The sequence below is a fragment of the Cotesia glomerata genome, linkage group LG10 (genome assembly GCF_020080835.1).
Source record: "Cotesia glomerata isolate CgM1 linkage group LG10, MPM_Cglom_v2.3, whole genome shotgun sequence".
NCBI lineage: Eukaryota > Metazoa > Arthropoda > Insecta > Hymenoptera > Braconidae > Cotesia > Cotesia glomerata.
In genome coordinates this window covers 15,723,499-15,745,113 of record NC_058167.1, presented here as the reverse complement: position 1 = coordinate 15,745,113, position 21,615 = coordinate 15,723,499, and the positions used below count along the sequence as shown (strand labels likewise).

At 26.8% G+C, this 21,615-nt stretch overlaps 1 protein-coding gene across 12 annotated transcripts in view; it reads right to left on the bottom strand.

The window, feature by feature from the left end:
* LOC123273035 (protein tramtrack, beta isoform-like) overlaps nucleotides 1-21,615 on the bottom strand; it is a 34,021-nt gene that overhangs the window by 2,317 nt on the left and 10,089 nt on the right. For 7 of the 12 annotated variants that reach the window (XM_044740174.1, XM_044740182.1, XM_044740179.1 and 4 more), the window contains exons 2-3: nucleotides 18,173-18,577; nucleotides 16,974-17,679 (exon numbers count right to left, since the gene is read on the bottom strand). In XM_044740174.1, coding sequence (XP_044596109.1) covers nucleotides 16,974-17,679; nucleotides 18,173-18,391 — 925 coding nt within the window. In that variant the 5' untranslated portion in view covers nucleotides 18,392-18,577. Of the gene's footprint in view, nucleotides 1-1,743; nucleotides 4,108-7,910; nucleotides 13,186-16,973; nucleotides 17,680-18,172; nucleotides 18,578-19,098; nucleotides 19,218-19,681; nucleotides 19,941-20,103; nucleotides 20,128-21,615 lie in introns of those variants that run through there. The other 5 variants (XM_044740183.1, XM_044740177.1, XM_044740180.1 and 2 more) reach the window with 5 other exon arrangements.

The window sequence follows — 21,615 nt, the reverse complement described above, 5'->3', positions numbered from 1 at the left end:
TTGTTGTAACTAATAATTAGTGTTAAAAAATCAAGCAAAGGTTTTATTAGTTTTATTAACAATCAAATAACTATCTTTAATTATTTTTTATATTTATTTATTACTTTTTGTTAATTAAATCAAAGTGTGCTCGTACATAAAACGCTCGCGGTCGGGTAGACTATTGCAATGTATATCACAAAAAGTTACAATGATTACAATTATTATTTATAAATTTATTTATTTATTTTATTTTTTTTTTTAAATAAAATAAAATAAAATAAATAAATAAATAAAAAAAAAACAAATTAGGATATTAATATTTATTGAAGTTAATAATTGGTTAATTAATTAATAAAATTTGTTTTATCAATTAGACGCATCTCCCCACCGCAGGCACCAAGGCACATTGCTGTTTTTAATTAATTATAATCAACGAAGAATTATTTAGTTATTTTTTTATTTATTTATTAAAATTTACGAGTCCATCTATACCAATGGTAAATATACAACATAAAATAACAAAATATAATATATATTTTATTATAAATTTATAAATATAGATAATATAATTTGTTTATTTAATTTGTTGTTACATTTGTCCTCTATATGCACTTTTACGATGGACTGCTGGCTATATAATTTATTAATTAATAATTATTGCGGCTGCGGTGATTGTAATTTGTGCGTAAATCTTTTTAATAATATTCTTGCGACTCTATATAATTTATTTTTTAACAATGGAAGAAATAGATCGAAATATTTATAAACAATAATATACATAGTGCACTCGGAAATATTTTATTTTATACGTGTACTAGTTCAATATTTTTAAAAATAACATTATAATTTTGATCAATTTGTTGATTAAACAAATATTTTTTTTTTTTCTCTTTAAAATGAATACTGACATTTATAATTAACCATATAAATTTCTTTATAATTATTTTTAAAAATATAATTAAATTTTTTATTAATTTGAAAATACCAATTTTAAGAACAGTATTTAAAAAAATAAATTTGAATATTAAATGAGAGCTCACACATCCGAATGCAATTGAATAATTGAAGTAAAATTATTCACATGTATTTTTGAATTAATTACACAACTTAGTCTTTATGTATAATCCCTATGAGTGTAATATTTAAGAACAACAAGAATTAAAATTACACTCTTACAATCACTATACATATTTTTTCTGTATATCAACGTTTAATAAAATATTTTCATCGTTTACATAATAAATTGTTATTATTAATTTGTAGTTCTAAGTGCTATTTATAATAATTATTGTTTTACTTCATTTTATTTAAAAACTCTCTTAACGTGTAAGTGCGCATTTTTTTTTTTTTTTATTTTTATCATTTTTTATTTGTAACAAAGCTTTTGACGCTTATACCCGACTTTACTAACCCGATGTTATTTATATTTTTTTCTTTAAATATTAATAAGTAAAATATTTAATTTTCACGATCGATAATCGCAAATATATATTTTTTTATAATTGTATATATATTTAAAAATTATAATAATAATATTTATATTTATAGAATATAAAGATAAAATAGAAACGCAATGAAATCCATAAGGAATTAAAGAAAGTGCAACGTGTGAAATTGAATAAAATTATAAGGAGATTAACACATTCAATTATTCGCTTATTTAACTAATTAATTTGTGTCGTTTACAAAAAAGATACCCTCAATTTTCCTCTTCTTTATCATTACAATCACAATTTGTAATTATTTTTTTTTTTTATAATAATAATAATAATAATAATAATAATAATAATAGATATATTTTTATAAATCGTAATAATTGACAATTAGGAAGTTATTTGTCTAGAGACGCTTGCATGGACGAGGATTCCTAAATAATACATATTCCAGTACATATATATATAAAATAAAAAAAATTATTGTTATTAATTATATTATATGTAGATATTTTTCATTTATTTAATATTTAATTACATATAATTTCGGGCTTAGAATATAAATAGGAAGACATATTCAGGTTGTGTATTTATTTCTTCCTGGTATGCTGGCTTTTGGAAGACTTGTCTAAAATCTAATTTGTTTTTATCAGAAATTCTTACATCTAAAAGATAACATATCTATAGAAAAATTTCAAGATTAAAAATCTATCACTTAATAATTTTAACTGTAACAATTTTTTTAACAACAGCCCATTATACCTAAAAATTCTTAATTATTTTTCTTCTTTTTATAAAAAAAATGTCGATTGTCACATGCGTGCGTCTTATATTGCCTTAAGTATCAATAATTTATAACAATTTGCTTTAATGAATTGCTAATGTTACTTATATACTAATACAATAATATAAGAATAATAATGATAATAAAAATGAGGAAAGTAAATAGAAACAGTAACAATAAAAAATATTAATAACTAATAATGCTTATCATTTGATAAGTGCACCACTAATTAACTAAGAAAAATAATAATAATTAATATATTTGTGCAAGAAAGCACTCTATAATACAGTGTACTGAACAAAACTATACAGAATACCACGAATACTGCTGGGCAGTACGAAACGCAAAATGAAACCATTCTCGTCATTGTTATATTAATAAATTTTATAACTCTTTACTCATAATTATAGTATTAATAATAATAATAATAATAATAATAATAATAATAATAAATGAAAATAATAAGCATCATTTGGATACTTATTTTGCAAGAACGAATCAGCTAACGTCAGCAAACGTTTCGCACCATTGGAATTCGTTTTTAAACCGGGAAAGACTGAAGATTAAAAAAAAATAATATAAATATATATTAGTGTAAACTATTTGCCTCTTCAATTAATTTTACGTCTAATTATAATTGTCATAATAATAATAATAATAATAATAATAAAAATGATAATAATAATGTTAATGATTATAACAAATGTGAATTAAAACATAAAGAAAAAGAAATTGATAAAACCGAATTAGATTAGAGAAAAAAATAAAAATAAAACGACCGATAAATCGTATCGCAAAATCACTTGGTCAAATTAACGATATGTATAATATAAAGTTATTAATTTTGAAAAATCGTATAACTTATTAAAAATAAATCTCTACTATAACTACACTTAGCTATATTGCTTTTTTCAATTATTTAATTGATATTAATACACGTTAACAATCTAACGAAAATATTAGGTATTAAAGATATCTAATTGAAGCGAATAATTAATTAATTAATTTATTTATTTAACTTGTTGTTTAATTACTCTACCAATACTCGTATCTTTCCTTGCTTAAATATTTAATTATACAGAATTTAATAAACCAGTGATCGTTTTTATAAAAGTGAATTTAAATAGACACACTAGGGCGGCAAGAAGAAACCGAAAGGCACCACGCAATCCTTGGGCATGAAACAATCGTGGACTGTTTTCATGTGGTTCTTCATTTTGTCGGGACGGGAAAATTCTTTGCCGCAAACCGGGCAAGGGAATACCTTCCGCTGGTGTCCCTCGTGGTAGAGGAATGCATGTCGCTGGAAGCTGTACTTGTTTTTGAAGGTCTTCTGTATGTCTAGTTTTGCGCATTCAGTACACTGATAGACACCCTCTGATATCGAGGCATAGCGGAAGAGATTTAGACCACGGACAGACATTTCTGTCAATTGTTCAGCCGGGTCCTGAGATTGGGACGTCGCTCTTCGTCGCATGCGACGTTTAGGCACTTGACGGCCTGTTGGAGCTGACATTGCACCCAGAGCGCTGTTGTTGTTGTTGTTGTTGCTGTTGTTGTTGTTGTTGTTGTTGTTGTTCCCGGTGTTGGAAGCGCTCGTTTCAGAGGGACTCTGGTTTGGTTGGCCAGCTCTGCTCGCTGGAGATGCTGAAGCACTGCGGGCTGACGTTGTCGTCGGGGTTGTTGTCGTGGTCGTCGCTGTGGTTATTGTCGTCATTGTGTTCACGTTCAAAGATGTTACTCCGGTGCTCGAGGTCGTCGTTGGGGTGCTCGATGGCGTCGACGGGGTCGTTGGAGTCGACCGCGATGAGTCCATTGTTGATGTTGATAACGGCGAGCTTGTTCTACCGTTCAATGAATCGCGACTTCGTGATTTGTCGGCATTCGTTTCCGGCTTTGATGAGTACTCTGGAAAATTAGTTTTGGATTAGTAAATTTTTTTTTTGTTTTTTTTTTTAATGTCATGCATTTTTTTTTTTAATTAAAATGTATCAATTAAATAATAAATTTTTTATGATATTGAAATTTATATTTGAGAATTTTTATAACTAAATTATTATGAAAAAAAAATTTAATGAAAATTCTACGTGTAAAAATTAAAAAAAAAATTTAAGTGAGAATTTTTAAAAATATTTTTGTATAATAAATTAATTTTTTATAAAAATTTTTGCATATTTCAGTATTATAATTTTTGAAGTTTAAATTATAAAAAAATTTTTGTAAAATAAAAAAATTGACTCTTAAAAATAATAAAATATAAAATTGATAAAAAATTAAAATAAATTATTTACTAAAAGTTTCAATGAAAAAATTGAACTTTTAAATTTACACAAAAAAAAAATAATAATTATATGACAAAAAAGGAATAAAGGAGTGCAAATAAATAAAAAAAAGACGTAAAATAAAATTATACCACTTTAATAATTGCGCGACAACGTTTATAATTATAATAATATAAATATATGTATGTAAAGATATATTTATATTTTATTCATGCGTATGAATATTTTCGGGATATTCAATATATATTTAACAACACGTATAAACGGCCGCATAATAATATAATAAAATCATAGCACAATATATCTACAAACAAAAAAATAATAATAATAAATCATACAATTATAGTGTACTTTGAAAATAATTACGAGTATTTTGACTCCGAAGAATCTCTCGTTAACTTAAATAAACCTTTAAACTTAAAAGTCTTTACAACGAAAAATTAATCTATTGAATTTGAATTACAGGTAAATTAATATATAAAAAAAATTATATTCTTTTAATAATATTAAATCAAAAGATTAATTTATCGATGCTCTTACTTTGTTTTTAAATATAATAATAATAATAATAATATAGCTGAAAAACATAAATAAAATTTTAAAGAATCCTTGAGGACTAGCAAGACGATAATTTTTAATGCAATTTGTACTGGCCCCCTTTCATCTAATTTAGTAAATAATAATCGTCTTTATATTTGTACTGTATTATTTCATGGCCACAGGTTCAATTAACATATTATATTAATTAATATATTTATTATATTTATATTACACGTAACCTACACTTAGATTTTAATTTAAAAATTCCTTTATAATTATTTATTTTTTAAACTCAGCCGCGAGAATTCAGATGACTTAGATTTTTCGCCGGCTGAGTTTTTTTTTTCGCCAAGCTCTCAGTCCTCAAGTATTCGATAATATATAATAATTAAAAAAGTTTACTTAAACAAATCATAAATTAACAACCATTACGCAACATGCAAAACAAAATTCGTAATTGTAAACTTTTCAATAATTATAATTACGCTACATAATTTTGCGGGTAATATTAATAATAAAATATAAGAACAGAAATTCAAAATCTTACAACTACTATTTAATTATTTTCAACAAACGTCTTGTTTAAAAAAATTAATAATCTCTTAATAAAAATTTTAAAAAATTCCAAGACGAGTTATTGAAAAAAATTAATTAAAACATAATTTTTGGCTAAAGCAACTCTGTGCTTTTAATTACGAGTTATTTATTATATTTATTTATCCAAAAATTATGTTATTCAATTTTAGATAAATAAAATAAATAAATCTGAGGAATCAGTCGGAGTGTGAAGAGTGAATGTCAGAAAAAAAAATATTTATCTAATTTTTGACATAAATAAAAATGTGCGTGTACTGCGGACAAAATAAATTGACAAAAAATTTTGTCCGGGGTACATTACAACCGCTACAAAAAATAACTACCTCAAACATATATAAAATATAATTTAAAAAAAAAAAAAAAAAAAAAAAACATTCTACTGAACAAATGATGACATTCTGGTGATACATGATTGTAATTACCTTAGCCGTTTATTTCAGTGGGATTAGTAGTCATCTTTATCTTGGTTTGTTGATATGAATGATTTAAAAATAATTTTTTTGATTGAATTATAATAAATAATTATAAATATTAATTACATGGCAATGGAGGTAAGTATAAAAAAAAATGATTTTATACTACAAATATATAAATGATAAATTTAATAGTTAAAACGTTTTATTTTAAATTTGAATTCTCTTTCACACTTTTTATTGCTGCACGTATTTATACTTCTATTATCAGTATGAGGATAATAAATAAAATAATAATGATTAACAGAAAGTACAATAACCATGTAACATGTGAGTAACAATATTTTAAAACGTGCACTTATTATTTTATGCTATGCTTAGTTGTTTTATTTAATAATTAACTGCTGATGCATTTATGAGTTGGCACACGATAATTATTATTTTTTCTTGTATACAGTACAGTAGTCAGTTAATAAATAATCAGCAGGTTAATAATAAATAATTTTAAAGGAAATTGGTATTGTGCTACAAGTACAATAGTAATAATAATAATAATGATAATAACAAAAAACATTGATTTGGAGAAAATAAATAAACTTTTTCGGGTTAATCGTGCTGATGAACGGTAAGAGTGCTCTGCCTACAAATAACAACATTTTATTATTTATTTATTAATTAATATTTAATTGATTCTGTTACTTGATTATAATCTTTTGAACACCGTTCTTTTCAAATTTAAATAATTATTATCGATAGTCATAGTTCATAGTCAAACAATTAGTGCATATAAAATATACTAATTTTACCTGCAGCGTCAGAAAAGACATTAATTAAGATCTAAAAAAGTTTTTCTATAAAATTTTATGTATAACGTTTATTTTTTTTTTTTTTTCACTCATTATTTTCGCTCTTACTTTAATTTATTTTATTTATTCTCCATTAAACGTCACAAGGTCTCACTTATTTGGCACTAGCAGGCCGCGAGGGCCAATTTTCACACCCGCGGATGAGAAAATGATTTTTTTTTTTTTTTTTTCAATAACAATTTATTAAAATTTTCTTCATTTTTTCTTTCATTAAAAGGCACCGAACCGGGGATTTAAATTTTATCTAAACTATTTTAGATCCCACTGAAATACAATTTAATTTTATAAATTTTTGAACATTTTTTTAAACTCGTTAATCATCCGCAATTTTTTCACAACATTTATAAATAATAACTCAAAAACTCGAGCGTAAAAATTCGTTTTTCTGACGCATAAGATTTCTTTCTTTCATTTTCTCATTCATTGCAACGACATTGATATTTATTTATTATTTATAATTATCAACTAGCGCTAAAATATAATCGATATAACTTTTGTTTCACATATAATATATAATAATAATTAATCATAATAATATAATAGCAATAATAATAATTAATAATAATAATAATAATAATAATAACAAACAAAATTACATGTGTATTTTAGTACAAATTAAATGTGTCCTTTTTAGAACAATAATTACCAATAATATTTTATATAAGATAAACTATGATTTTTAAAAATTATTATTATTATTATTTTAATTTTTTAATTTAATATATGTATATTTATATGTGTATACATATAATCATATAATAATATATATTAAAATCTATCTGATAGTACAGTCTGCTTTTTAAGCCTCGTAATTTATTTTCTCTCTTACTTTCTCTCAATTTTTTTTTATTTATAAATTTATTTTTATAATCCACTCATTTTCTCTCACGCATATAAGATTGACATTGCTTAGCAGTCATATGCATATATCAATGAGCTTTTTTTTTTTTAATAAATCATAAATCATTATTGACTGTGTTTCCTCCTTTTCAAAACTTAATTTTTTTTTTTTATTAAAATTTCACCACCGACACGACGCTTTTAGAGTCATATCTAAATATATATATATGATTTTTTAAATTTATATATTTAAAATTTAATATATGTATTTTACCAATTTCTTACACTCTAATAAATCGGACAGTTCTAGTCTAAATCATAAAAAAACAAAAACCGAAACTGAATTTAGTATGTTAATTAAAAAAAAAAAAATCACTCGTTTAAATTCTGATACTAATTATTGTAATATATATTTTTCAAAATGCCTCATATTAATATTGAATTAATTATTAACTGTTAATGATTCATCCATTCTATTCATCATTTCATTTCGTTTCTCTGTCTAAAAATTGAGTTAGTCTTAGTCTCTCAGTGATTATCATATGAAATGTGTGTACATATGTATGTTTGTTGTTTTATTTTCCGTTTTGCTTTTAGTTAATATTCTTTGTCTATAATTATTTAGCTCTTTATATTTATTTATTCATAATTCATAACTTTTGTTTTTGTTTATTATTATTTTTTTCTAACAAGTTTAAACTTGTTTCGCGTGATTTGTCTATAAAGACGATAAGCTGTTTAGCCGCCGCTGTCACATCGATATTTTATAATAGTATATTTTTAATTTAGATATATAACAATATATATTATTACAATAGTAATATAAGCGCGCCCAATGACACGAAAAACCAAATAAAAGTAATAAAAATTAATTAAATGTATTTAATTATAAAAAAAAAAAAAAAAAAAAAGTTATATATAATAAAATCAATTAGTCATTATTTATAATATTAATAAATCAAAATAAAACAAACAAAATAAACAGTTGCCGCTATATATTACGGGAGAACGGACCGCGTAGCCTCCTTAAGACTAATTATTTTAACCCACTTTGTTAATTATTTATAATAATAATCATAACCGAATCAGCAATTGTCAATTCATAAAACAAAAATTGAATAATGATAAATAACAAGCCAGTTTCTAGTCTACAAGCGTTTGAACACACTTTGTATCTCAATTACATTTTTAATATTTCTAAATTCACTTTCTCTTGGTCCATTATAAAAATTTCAAAATGTATCATAAATAGTCTTGTATCTTTTTTTTTTTATTTTTTTTTTAATTTTTTTTTTTCATTTTTTTTAAACAATTGTACATTGCGTAATTTTGCTCATAAATATTGGAAGAAAAAAAAGTTATACTGGCCGTATAGTTTAGAATAGAATATTCATCACACGATCGACTGATTGGGTTGAATTATTAATTTATAAATTGCATGACATTATTAATTATTAAATATTAATAGTATCGATAAACTAGGCATTTGGTCGTTATTTAACATTATTATAAATCGCGACCCTCTCCCTTCTACAAATATATATAATATATCGTTAACAATATACTATTACATAATAATAGCAGTACTTAATAATAAACTGTCATTGATAATAATAATTAATCATTTTTGTTTATTATTATTATCATCATCATCATCATCATTATTTAATAATAAAAATAATAGTATAGCCTCTAGTCGTTTTAAATCTATGCCCAACTAGTCAAAATGTTTTTTTTTTTTTATTAAACTTTTTACTTTTTATAAATGAACTTGTTCGCCACCTCTAGTCGCATCGTTTAGTAGATATTAATTATTATTATTGTGTAAATAATAATAATTGTTGTTTTTTTTTGTTTATTTATTTTTTTTTTTTTTTTCAACAAACATTAAGCTGTTTTTTTGTCACAACGATTATCACACGAATTCGAGGTGAGAGATATAAAGTGTAAGGTGCAAAATATAGTAATCTACAATAGTGCTGTTTTTTTGCAACTGTAAGCCTATTAAACCTTCGCCGATAGCCGTAGCCTTGTAACCGCTATTTAAAAAACAAATTGCGGTCAACAATTGTTATTATTTTTTATAAACTTTGATTGTTTTATCTCACTTTTATTTTTAATTCTGTAAATTCACAGTACAAGTCTCGTTAGCAATACCAATTTTCAATTAATTAATTATTCTGATTGATATACTTTACTTTTATTATTTAAATACTATATATTTATATATTGAGACAAAAATGTGTAATAAATTACTCTAACAATATATGTGTATAATTTTTTAACAAATTTAAATGTTTAATTTAACGTTCAAGTTACTAAACACAACAAAATAATTGCACATTCTAAGGCATTTATTATCCTTGATTATTATCGCAATATAAATTCAAATTTAATCACCTACTTTTGTTTGTATTTGGCAACGTCCTTTCAATAATTATCCGGACTATTGAATATATTTTATCTACACGACTAATTATAATCGTTTGTATTGTTTTTTATATACAATTACTTTTATAAATTTATAGTAATCTGTTTAGTTAAAAAACTTGCTACATTATTAATTTTAAAATACATAAAAATGTTTAGAATAATAATGGCAACTATTTACCGCGAACGAGATCGAACTTTACAATTTATAGTTTATAAATTTACTAAAATAAAAATAATAATAAATATTGTACTTTAATAATGGGCTTCGGCTTTCAGGCTCCGGCTCGGCACACGGAATATTAAGTTTTACTACTATAAAAGGTGCCTTCAGTCTATCCAATGTCAGTACTATCTTGTATTTGGTGTCGTTAAAAACCGTCCCACTGCAGCAGTCTTTCAAAAATTGCATATCCCGTTATTTATTACATTTTACGTTTGCATTTATTATTTATTATTATTATTATTCATTATACTCGATATAATCAAATTGATCCATCATTTTATATTAACTTTATTTATTTATTTACTCATTAATATATATATTTATATTTTACTTTACTTTATTAATATTTTGATTGCGCAAAAAAACATTTTATTATTATTATTATCCACCTGTCCCACTCAGACTAAATAAATCTACGATATAACAATCAAGTGATAATAAAATCAGACTCGACAGCTCGACGATAAAACGGCTCAACAATGCGGCGAACGGTCGAATATGTGTCTCTCGTACATATATTGCATTTACTCAGTCTACGTGGTTTCCTTATTATATTTTTTATGAGTACTTGTCAATATGTTAATCTTTACTCATAACTATTACTGTTACTGTTATTGTTATTGTTTTTTTTTTTTTTTTTTTTTGACATTTTTCAATTTTTTACGTGTTAGTTTTAGTGTAATGTTTCTCAAGTTTTATTTATTTGTTTGGATATGTGTTTAATATTTAATGTAATGGGATGCGTGTTCGATAGCACAATAGTGTGCAATTAATGTACTTAGGTACTTAATCGTATGCAACATTTGATTTTTTGTTAACAGTCCATTCGCGCGGTATTGTAAAGTAAAAACTAGCCACATGGATTTTTAATCTTTCTTCATTAAATTATTCAAAATTTTTGATAACGTTTTTTTTAGCCAATTTACATTTTCAACTTTCTCAATAACCATTACTTTTTATTTTTCTTATTACAATCGACTTATCTAGACCGCAACTTAAAAAAGTTGTGGTCGCGTTTATTTTAACCATTTTTTTATTTAATTTAATTTTTCATATAAATTCTTTGCAAGTAATAACGTATTCTTTTGTATATATTATCCGCAACTCCCATGTTTTTATTGCGTGGGAGATTAAAGCGGTAAAGCTCGTTTATTTTGTAAATTAATGCCCGCGTTGGCTTGTTTTTTTTTTTTTTTTTTTTTTTATCATCAAAATAACAATCACATCTTTATATATATTTTTTATTATTTATTAAACTCTATTTTCTATCATCATCCTCGCTTACAGGGAGATTGTCACGTCAACGTTTAATTTCTACTTTCATTTTTTTTTTTTCATTTTTAAAATTTTTTTTCTAATCAACAATCTCATCAATTAATAATTGATAAATTTACACTACGTCAAAAAATGAACAATAAAAAAAGGTACAATGATAAATATAGTTTTATAGTAATATAAGTATTGGCATAATAAATAATCTCAATAAGAGAATCAATTACTTTTTTTGATTATTAAAAATTTTTAAAAAATTAACAATAACGAATTATATTTTTTGAAATAACCAACAATTTTTTTTTTCCACCATTTGATTGATTACTTTAAAAGAATCGTGCAATCCCCCCGCTTTTTTTATATAAACCACGATCGCATTCTCTACCTAACTATTGGGTTTACTAAATAACTACCTATATTTTAAATATTATTATATTTATATATATATATCTATATATATTTTTTTTTAAATCTGTATTTGACGTATTACTTATTATTTGCGGTGGTGCCTGACTGCAATAGCCGCTAGGAGATTTCGTTGGTATATTGTTGGTGTTTTGTATTATTTATTTCTGATTGGCAGCTGCATAAGGTAATGCTTATAATAATGTATAATAATATAACACGATGACGATGATTAATGACGTAAACAATAACAAGAACAACAACAACAACAACAACAACCTAGATGCTTGTGTGTATTAAAATACACGATACGCATAATCTCCTTAATTTGTTAAAATTAAATCGAAATCTCCGTACCTAAAACTCATTACATATTATTTAAAATAACTTTTACTTCACTTATTTGGCTTTAGTGTAAAAAAAAAAAAAAAAAAAAAAGAAGTGAGCGATGGCCTACCGCTGTTGGCCCATACTGGAGCTGCCTGAGCTCATGTGTGGCTTTAAACTGTGAATAATCTTAACATGAGCCACCATATTATCCTTACGCGTAAACTCTTTGAAGCAAACCGGACACGGGTAGTACTTAACATTGGGCTTGTGCGATGTTACATAGTGGCGACAAAAATTGCTTATGTGGGTGTAAGTGCGATGGCAAACAGTACACCGATAAACGTCGCCCTCTTTAACGCAGAAATCCCGAACAGATCCTTCTGTTCTCTCGCTCTCAACCTTAAAAGATCCCTCGAAGTCGCTTTGGCTAATTTCAGACTCACCGCCGCTGACCAGATTGAATATGGCACTGCTCATCAAGTGGTGCTCTTTGTTCGACACCTTATGCTCAGACTCGGTGTCTGAATTATTCGGGGGCTCTTCTAAATTAGCTGCTCCACTCCCAGATAAGCAGTCATTGTTGGTCCCACCACCGGCAGATGCTTTTCCCTGCTGCAAGCTCGATGCGCTGTACTCGTTACGAAAGCATCGCTCAAAGTTGATACGTATATGTGCTGGTGATTGACCACCACCGTTACCACTACTATTACCACCGACGACGCCGCCGCCGCCGCCGCCACCACCCCCACCAACACCATGACTTCCGTTCGACGACTCCTCCGCGTCTGAAAACGATAAACACTTCTCGTATCACGAATATACATCCTTCTTTTATTGCTACTTCATTTTTTATTTTAATTAATTCATTATTCTAGCGGTACTAATACCGATTTAATTAATTGAATAAATTAGTACGACAGAGCATTTTTTTACTTAAAATATTTAAAATTATAGACAAAATAAATAATCTTCAAGTACTTTGGTATAAATGCCCTTACCGCAAAAATTTCATCAATCAATCACTAATTAATTAATTAATTAATTAATTTAATTATTATACATATTAATTGTGGGGGGAAGCAAGAGGAAGGGTAGAGCCAGCAAAATAACTAATTCGTCACTGTAAATAAAAATTCGACCGTTGTTTAAAACTTGAAAATAATAACTTTCTCCAGTATTAATATCAATTAATTAATAACAATAAACAAAAATAACCCTTGTGTGCGCACGCCCGTGTGTCTCGTCAACCCACCCTCACACTGTTACCATTTAAAATCTTCATTACTTCAATTTATATTCAATTACTCGGTTTATCTTTCTCTCTCTCTCGTTTTCTCTGGACTTGCAAACACAAACACTCATATTACATGGTCTGTTACTGCCTTTTGCATTATATTAAATCTTTTATAACAATATCATGCATGCAGAATAAGTTATTATAATAATAATAATAATAATTATACAACACAAGAAATCACCCACCAAATTCTAACGGAGTTAAATAAACTCGAGACTCACATGCGTGCACACACACTTGATATTTATTTAATTATTAAATTAAAACTTGTTCATTTTATTTTATTTTATTGTTTCATTTTATTTAGTTGTTTATGTGCTTAAATTATTTTAAAAATGTGTATACACAAATCTTATTGTGCGTTGCTTGCACAACCTGCTATACTGCACGTCATCATAATCATCAAGTAAAAGTAACACGATGCAGTCATCATCGCAATTACTGTAAAAAAATATCTAAGGATGAATTCACGAGGACGTATTACATATAATATATGTAATAAATATTTTTTAGAATTTTTTTTCAACACAAAATAACTAAATAAAATAAATCAAAATAAAATAAAATAATTCTATATATTCTCATCGTCCTTGCTTCTCCTTCTCTCCGCGGTTATTAATTATTAACTAAGAACAAGATAGCTTTTTTCAAAAAAAAAACTCTTTTGTGGTGTTATGTAAATTTATTCTTTGTAATATATTTTTTTTTTATATTTTTTAAAAATATTAATAGTACTTTTTTTTTACGGCTGGCCTTCCCTAGTCCCTCGCTTCCCCGCGCAATATTAAATAAACGACAGATTTCAAAGGTGATTCAATTCTCAACTCACCTGTGTGCAAAAAACAAAAATAATCACGTGTCACTATTTTTCAAAGAATCTTCACAATCTTTGACCACTCTGCTTATTATCAATTGTTATTATTATTATGATTATTGTTATCATTTTATTCAATTTTATTTAATAAATATATCTATATATGTATGTACATATATATAATAATAATAATATTTTTTTTAAGTCAAGAAAAAAAATCATATTTACCACTTTTGAATAAAATATATAAATGTCTTATTAATTATTATTTATACATATATTTATTTTTTTTTTTTCGGCTAAAACCCTTTTTCTCTCTCTCTTTCGCTCTCTCTTTCGCGTTTTACTGCAGAATTTTAATATTACTTTTTATTATTATTGTTGTTATGTAAATAATGTGAATTAATAAATAATTTAAAATAAAATACGTAAAAAAATCATCGTTGGTGGTGGACGTATGACGTACAAACATACTCGCATGTATACATACACTCTTGCACTCATGTACAGAAAGAGAGAGAGAAAGGGAGAGAGAGAAGGCGGAAGCGACGAAACAGTGAACAGAGGCAAGACGCGTCCACCCCCATTGCATGTGTATCGCGTTCGTGTGTGTCAACCATTTTTTAAGACACATTCACACTGTATATTTTATTTCGTAAAATAATAATCCCGTGTGCAGTCTTGCGAAGTTTTTCAACGATTTTAAAATACATAGAAATTTTTTTTTATAAAAAAAAAAAAAAAAGGTCTGTGATACACTTGATTTAATTATTATCTTCATTTCCCTCTATAATTATTGTGTTTTATTCATTATTGTTACTTATAATAACAATTAACGTTTAAATATTTTAACCAGCGTTTTAAATGTAAGCACCGCTAGCTGGCTCCACCCCCTCTTTTCATCGCAGTGGCCAATGGCAGCGAAGCTTTATTATTATTCTCTAATTATGCAGGGTAAAAATTATAATTATTATAATTTACAACTATTTTATTTTAAATCGTTAATTTTATAATTAATAAAGTAAAAACACAAACAAAACAGTTAATATTTAATTTATTAAAATTGATGCAAAGAAATTTGAAATAGAAATTGATTTTTTTTTTTTTTTTTAGATTGAAAATTAATTATTTATGAATGTAAATTAATAAAGCAATTTAGTTTTTAAAATTTTTGTTTGTTATTGTTATTTTAAAATAAAATTATTATTATTAATACGCTGCTCATTGACCGAGCGTGATTAGCCGAGTGTTACATGGGTTTGTGATTTGTCTTATGGACCAGATATATGGTACTGGGATGTGATACTCTTGGTTGGATTCAATGTGTTATCTTCTTTAATTTTTTTAACTCCATTTTTCATTAATTAAACTCTTGACATATAATTACAAAAAAAAAAAAATAAAAATAAAATAATTAATTACGACAGAAATCTATTAAAAAAAGTTTCAGGAAGTGATAAGTTATTTTTATTTTCTTAGTGGTTATTTTGGTAACATAAAAATTGATTTATTAGTAATTTTAAAAACGGATATGGGGATTTTAAATGAAAATAATAAACAAGAGCTCACTTGATTGAGTGCAAGCTCGCTTTTACTTTTTAAATTAAAAAAAAATTCATTTTGTTTTAGATGGATTGTCTAATATACTTGCTACGTCATGCAGAGTATTTAAAAGGGAAGAAATAAATAAATAAATAACTTGAAATCCGTGAAAAACATCGCAAAAATAATCTACGTCAGTGCCTTAATTTTTATCTCAACCTTCTACTTAATTATCTTCATTGCGATTACCTTCGCAATAATAAAATAGAAAACAATTAAATTATATAAGAATTTTTATCTGTTTGGCGCCTTATATCATCAAATGATTTAAGGATAAAAATTTGTTAAATATCTACCATGAAATTTAATAAATAATTATTTCAAGTAGATATAATTATTATAGTTATTCCTGTAAGCAATATACTTATTTATATATTTATGATCAATGATAAACAGAGAGAAGGAAAAGAAGAAAATGAGAATTTCCAAAAGTATCACGGGTCCATTTGACAGGTCCCTCGTCGCGTAAGGCGTATTACAAGCAATTACAGTTTTTTAAATAAAAAATCTCAAAAAAAAAAAAAAAAAAAATAAAATAAAATATGTATATCAGTATTAATTAACAATTAATAAATAGTATACATAATTAAAAATTACAGATCAGGCTGGCCCGACAGTTAAAGACATTACACGTGTAAATAAAATTTTATTAACCAGATAATTAATAATTGTTCCTGTAATAAAACAATAATTTATTAATACTGTTAAATAAAGTTCATTAACACGTCGTGTCTTGTTGATGTGACAGCCAGCAAAGAAAAGAAATAAGATAGAAAAGTAATGAGAGTAATGAGAATACTGGGCAGTAAAAAAAAATAAAAAAATAAAAAAATGAGTAATTGAAAAGAATAAAAACTTACCCTGCGCAGAGGTACTTGGCGTTGGTTCTGGTTCTCGTTTAATCCTAGGCGTCACTGGCTCCGGTGTATCCCGTTCACCATTTTCCATAGGCTCGTCTTTTCTTCCGGTAATAGGACCCGGTGTACCGGATGAGGCCGAGTGATTGCTACCACTGTTATTATTGTTATTAGCGTTGCCGTTACCACCAGCGTCACTCTGAAAGTCGATCCCCATTTTCATTTCCATCATCTCGGGAGAGCCTTGGACAAGATCCGTTGTTGAGCATGATTGCATATCCTGCCCCTCGATCGGCGTGTCAGATGAGCCACTAAGTTTTCGTGGTCGTCCGCGTTTTCTCTTTGGCGCAGTTAGTGCCGAGCCTAACAGAGGATGACTTGACATATGATGGAACCTCTTCTGTGTAACATGATGATGATGAGACCCAATTTGGTTTATTCTATGTAAATTTGGTGGGGGTGGAGGTACTGTGTTTTGATTTCCAAGTAATGAAGACGTTATGCTTGGTAAATCACATTTATCCTCATTAACTTCGGTTAAACCCTTTATCCTTAGTGACTCGGCTACTCTGAGAAAGGCTGTAAGCCGATCTTGATCAACGCTCACTTCACCGCGGTACATAAAGTCCAGGAGACTGCGCATGTCCACGTAAGGAACATCCTTCAGAATAACTATTGGATGTTTATCAGGATGCCCTGTGAATAGAGCCTGCAAGAAAAAAAAAAAAACAATATTAATTATTTGTCAGATAAAAAATACAAAATTTTTAATTTCGATTTTAAATGATAATTCCGTCTAAAAGATAAGAGACGATAAAATTGATAAGGGCCTTTTTTACAGAATTTAATTTCCTACAAAAAAAAAATGATTTACTATTTTTTTTTATCTTTAATATTTCATATGAGATTTATATTTAAAATTTTTTAAAGTAATATTTTTAATAATTACTCCAAATAAAAAATTTTTATAACTTGTATTACATTATTAAAAAAAAAAATTTCCCTTCTAATTTTTTTATATCTTTAAAATTTTTTTAAGTAATATTTTTTATAATTACTCCAAATAAAAAATTTTTATAACTTGTATTACATTATTAAAAAAAAAAAAAAATTCCCTTCTAATTTTTTTATATCTTTAAAATTATAACCAGTATTTAAATTAAATTTCTAGTCAATAATAGTAATAAAAAAAAATAGTTTACCTGAAAGTATGGACTGCATGCTGACAGCACCATTTTATGTGCCCTGAGCAACTGGCCCTCAACGGCCAGGGTAACATCAACGAAAGCTTCGTCATGCAGCAGTTGATCAAACACCGAAAGTAGATTGCTCTGATGGTTATTCCATCGCAGACAAAACCTCTGCGACGTCATCGCTTCGCTTCTCAGATCCGCCAGGTTACCGTTAATGTCCGCTAACATCAGATCTCAGATGTAGTTCTTATTTGCGCGTTGCTGACGCTCTTCCGCGCTGACCACGGCCTTAAACTATCTTTATTGCTTCCTCGTCTTCTGCTGCTGCTGCTGCTGCGGCTGTTACTCCAAAGTAATTTGCCTTCTGTAATCTTCATCGGCTGCACAAAGTATCACGTATTTTCCACTTGTGATCTGGAAATAAAAAATAGAAAAACAGTTAATAAACTAACTAATTAATAGATAAAATAAAATAAATTATCGATAAGCAATCTTAGTAAAAATATTTCATCTTAAAAATTTCCTTATTCATTATCATTATGTTTTATTTAAAACGCAGAAACACGTGGGCGCCTTCAGGCACATAAACAAAAATAAAACGTAGTTTTAGATTGTTATTATTGTAATATTATAATCCTTAATCCCAATATAATAGTATGTATATATGAAAACTACTCATACACCTAACCGGCTGGTAACCAAGACGCACATAAGAAATTAAATGCACGAGGTGGCGGAGGAGGACGTAAACTATACGACCCTGATGTTAAAATGTGTAGGCTGAATAGACGACTTCATTCTTTTCCTTTTACGTATCTTGCCCTCTTACATCTCGTATGTGAGAAAAAAAATCCCAACTGGCTCTATTCTCTTACACATACATACGCTAAATCTCGTTAAACCTTGCGTGTACAAATATAAATACAAATACATACTCAATAAAATAGACAAGTCGCCTGAACATACTATGCAATATTCCTTTGCTCATAAATATCTCGTTAATTTGCTTAGTCACTTGTCAGTAATATTCTATCAAAAGTTTTACACACTTGTAATAAATTTGCATATATTAATTAAAATTATTTCATTAATTTTAAACTATCAATTAGTGATCATAAACTATCAAATATATTATGTTTTTCTTTTCTTTCAAATTAAAAAAAATTTTTTTTAATTTCTTAAATTTTTAAAATTTTTAAAATTTATCAAAATGTAACATATTGTTGTAAATTTCCGAGAGCGTTTCTTTAAAAATAAATAAAATAAATTTTTAATGAAAATTATATGTTGTATAAATAAATTTTTTGTTGGAGTATCAACAGAGTTTAAGTTAATAAAATAAAATAGTTGTTGTTTTAGAATGTTATAAATCAAATTCTAATCCAGTTATTCAAATATATAAAATTATGCACGTGGGTATTGCGACTGGACTACCAAGGTACGACCTTGAACGACCTCGTTAACCTGCAAGAGGAAGCACGATTGGTTTCACGCACGCTGTTATTCCAAGGCCCTTACTTTACTGTCTTGGCTGTAGCTTGTACACTTTCCAATATATTATTATCCACATATCTTTTTCCTAGTTCTCTCCTTCTTCTTTCACATTTACTCTCGTATCTTCATTCTTACGCATAGCTGTTATACTATACATATTATATATCTCGTATCCCTGTTATATGTGGTATTATATTTATATATGGCTTAGCTGTTAGTTACCGCGACCACATAATAATCCTCGCATTCCCACTTGACTAAAATTGTCTACCTGCCGGCACAAAAAAGATGTAATATATTACGTAAGTCTTACAAAGTCAACCATAACATCCAATCAGGATAACATTTAACTCCCTATTTAGATTTTTTCTGTACATATATTCTCAAACACTCAATTTTATAATATTGGAGTCAAAAAAAAAAATTATTATTATTTTATAACACACATTAAATAAATAATAAATAGGACAAACAGAGGTCGTTAAGTCGGTGTACACAACTGTGTTCAGTTACTTTGTCGCGCCATCATCGAGGATTAACCAGCAACAGAATAGAATAAAAGAGAAGAGTATTTTTAAAAATAATAAAATAAAAGAAGAAAAAAAATGTTAAACAGTTTGCTTTAATAGAAGGGGAATACTCCGTTTGTCATGTCATAAACTGATAACTAAAATCTAGAATCATTTTAGATTATTCTTTAAATTAAATTAAAGGATTTAATTCATTTGAATTTATAAAATGAAATAAAATTACTTTAAATGTCACCGGCTATTTAAATATTTACACTCATATAATAATAAAATCAATTTTTAATTACAAAAATCTAATTTAAGTAAATAAATATTGTAATAAATAATAACGACTGCTTAAATATTGTTAATATAGTTTTAAAAAGCATTTAAGAATTTTAATCTACGGCTACGATGACTTCATCATCGATAGCGTCATTACTCATGGCCTCCCCGAGTATTTTCCTTCTATAATATAATGTAATACATACATGCAGAGTTACATACATTTAATGTGACTATTATATAGAAAAACTTGTTGCTGTACAGTATTGTATGAACCCTCTTGTAAAATGGGTGCTCCTTGACGCATATATGTTACATATACACACCAATAAAATTACACATAAGTGTGTACATATAAAGACACTTGAGTAAAGCGACTACATGCAAGCAAACCGTAAGTGTAAGTAAAGTAATGTAAGACGAGATGTGTGTTGACTGTGATATAATATTCTTACTATTATACGACACTGTAAAAAAAAGAGACTCATATATACAAAGTCGCGGGCGTCATATAAAACTTCTATTCTATCCTATCCTATCTTCTGTATGTATACTAAAGGATAGGAGTGTGTATAAGAAAGAGAAAAATAATGATAAAGACAGAAATAAGAGTGTAAAGTGGCGACGCGACACGAGACTCGGACAATCTCACGGCCACGCATTGCGTAATCGGCATTGCCGCGACTAACTCGTATCGGGATAATGTAAAATCAAAACACAAAGCTTATTCTACTAACTATTAACTCTGTAAATTATTACAAACAATGATAAAATAATAAAATACCCTGGAGAGCTGGCGCAAGCGCTACCTTAAGCCTCCCGCGCATCGGGGGCGAAAAATCAACCGCGTCATCACTTTTACATTTACAGCCTACATACACACACACACACATACTGTTACAAATTACAATAAATCTTTTTGTTTATATAAAATAAAAAACATAAAGCCATGAAGATACTACAAATAATAATAATAATAATAATTACGTAATGAACAGTTCAGGACATTGAGCCAAGAGGAAACGTAAGATCAAATAGAGACTTTATGTTTCAATTATTTTATCTTTTTAGGACGTTTTAGACATAGGTATTTTGTAATGTGGATATAAACTATGTGTATTTACCATTAGTTTCAAATTATCAACAAATTACACTAGATACCAT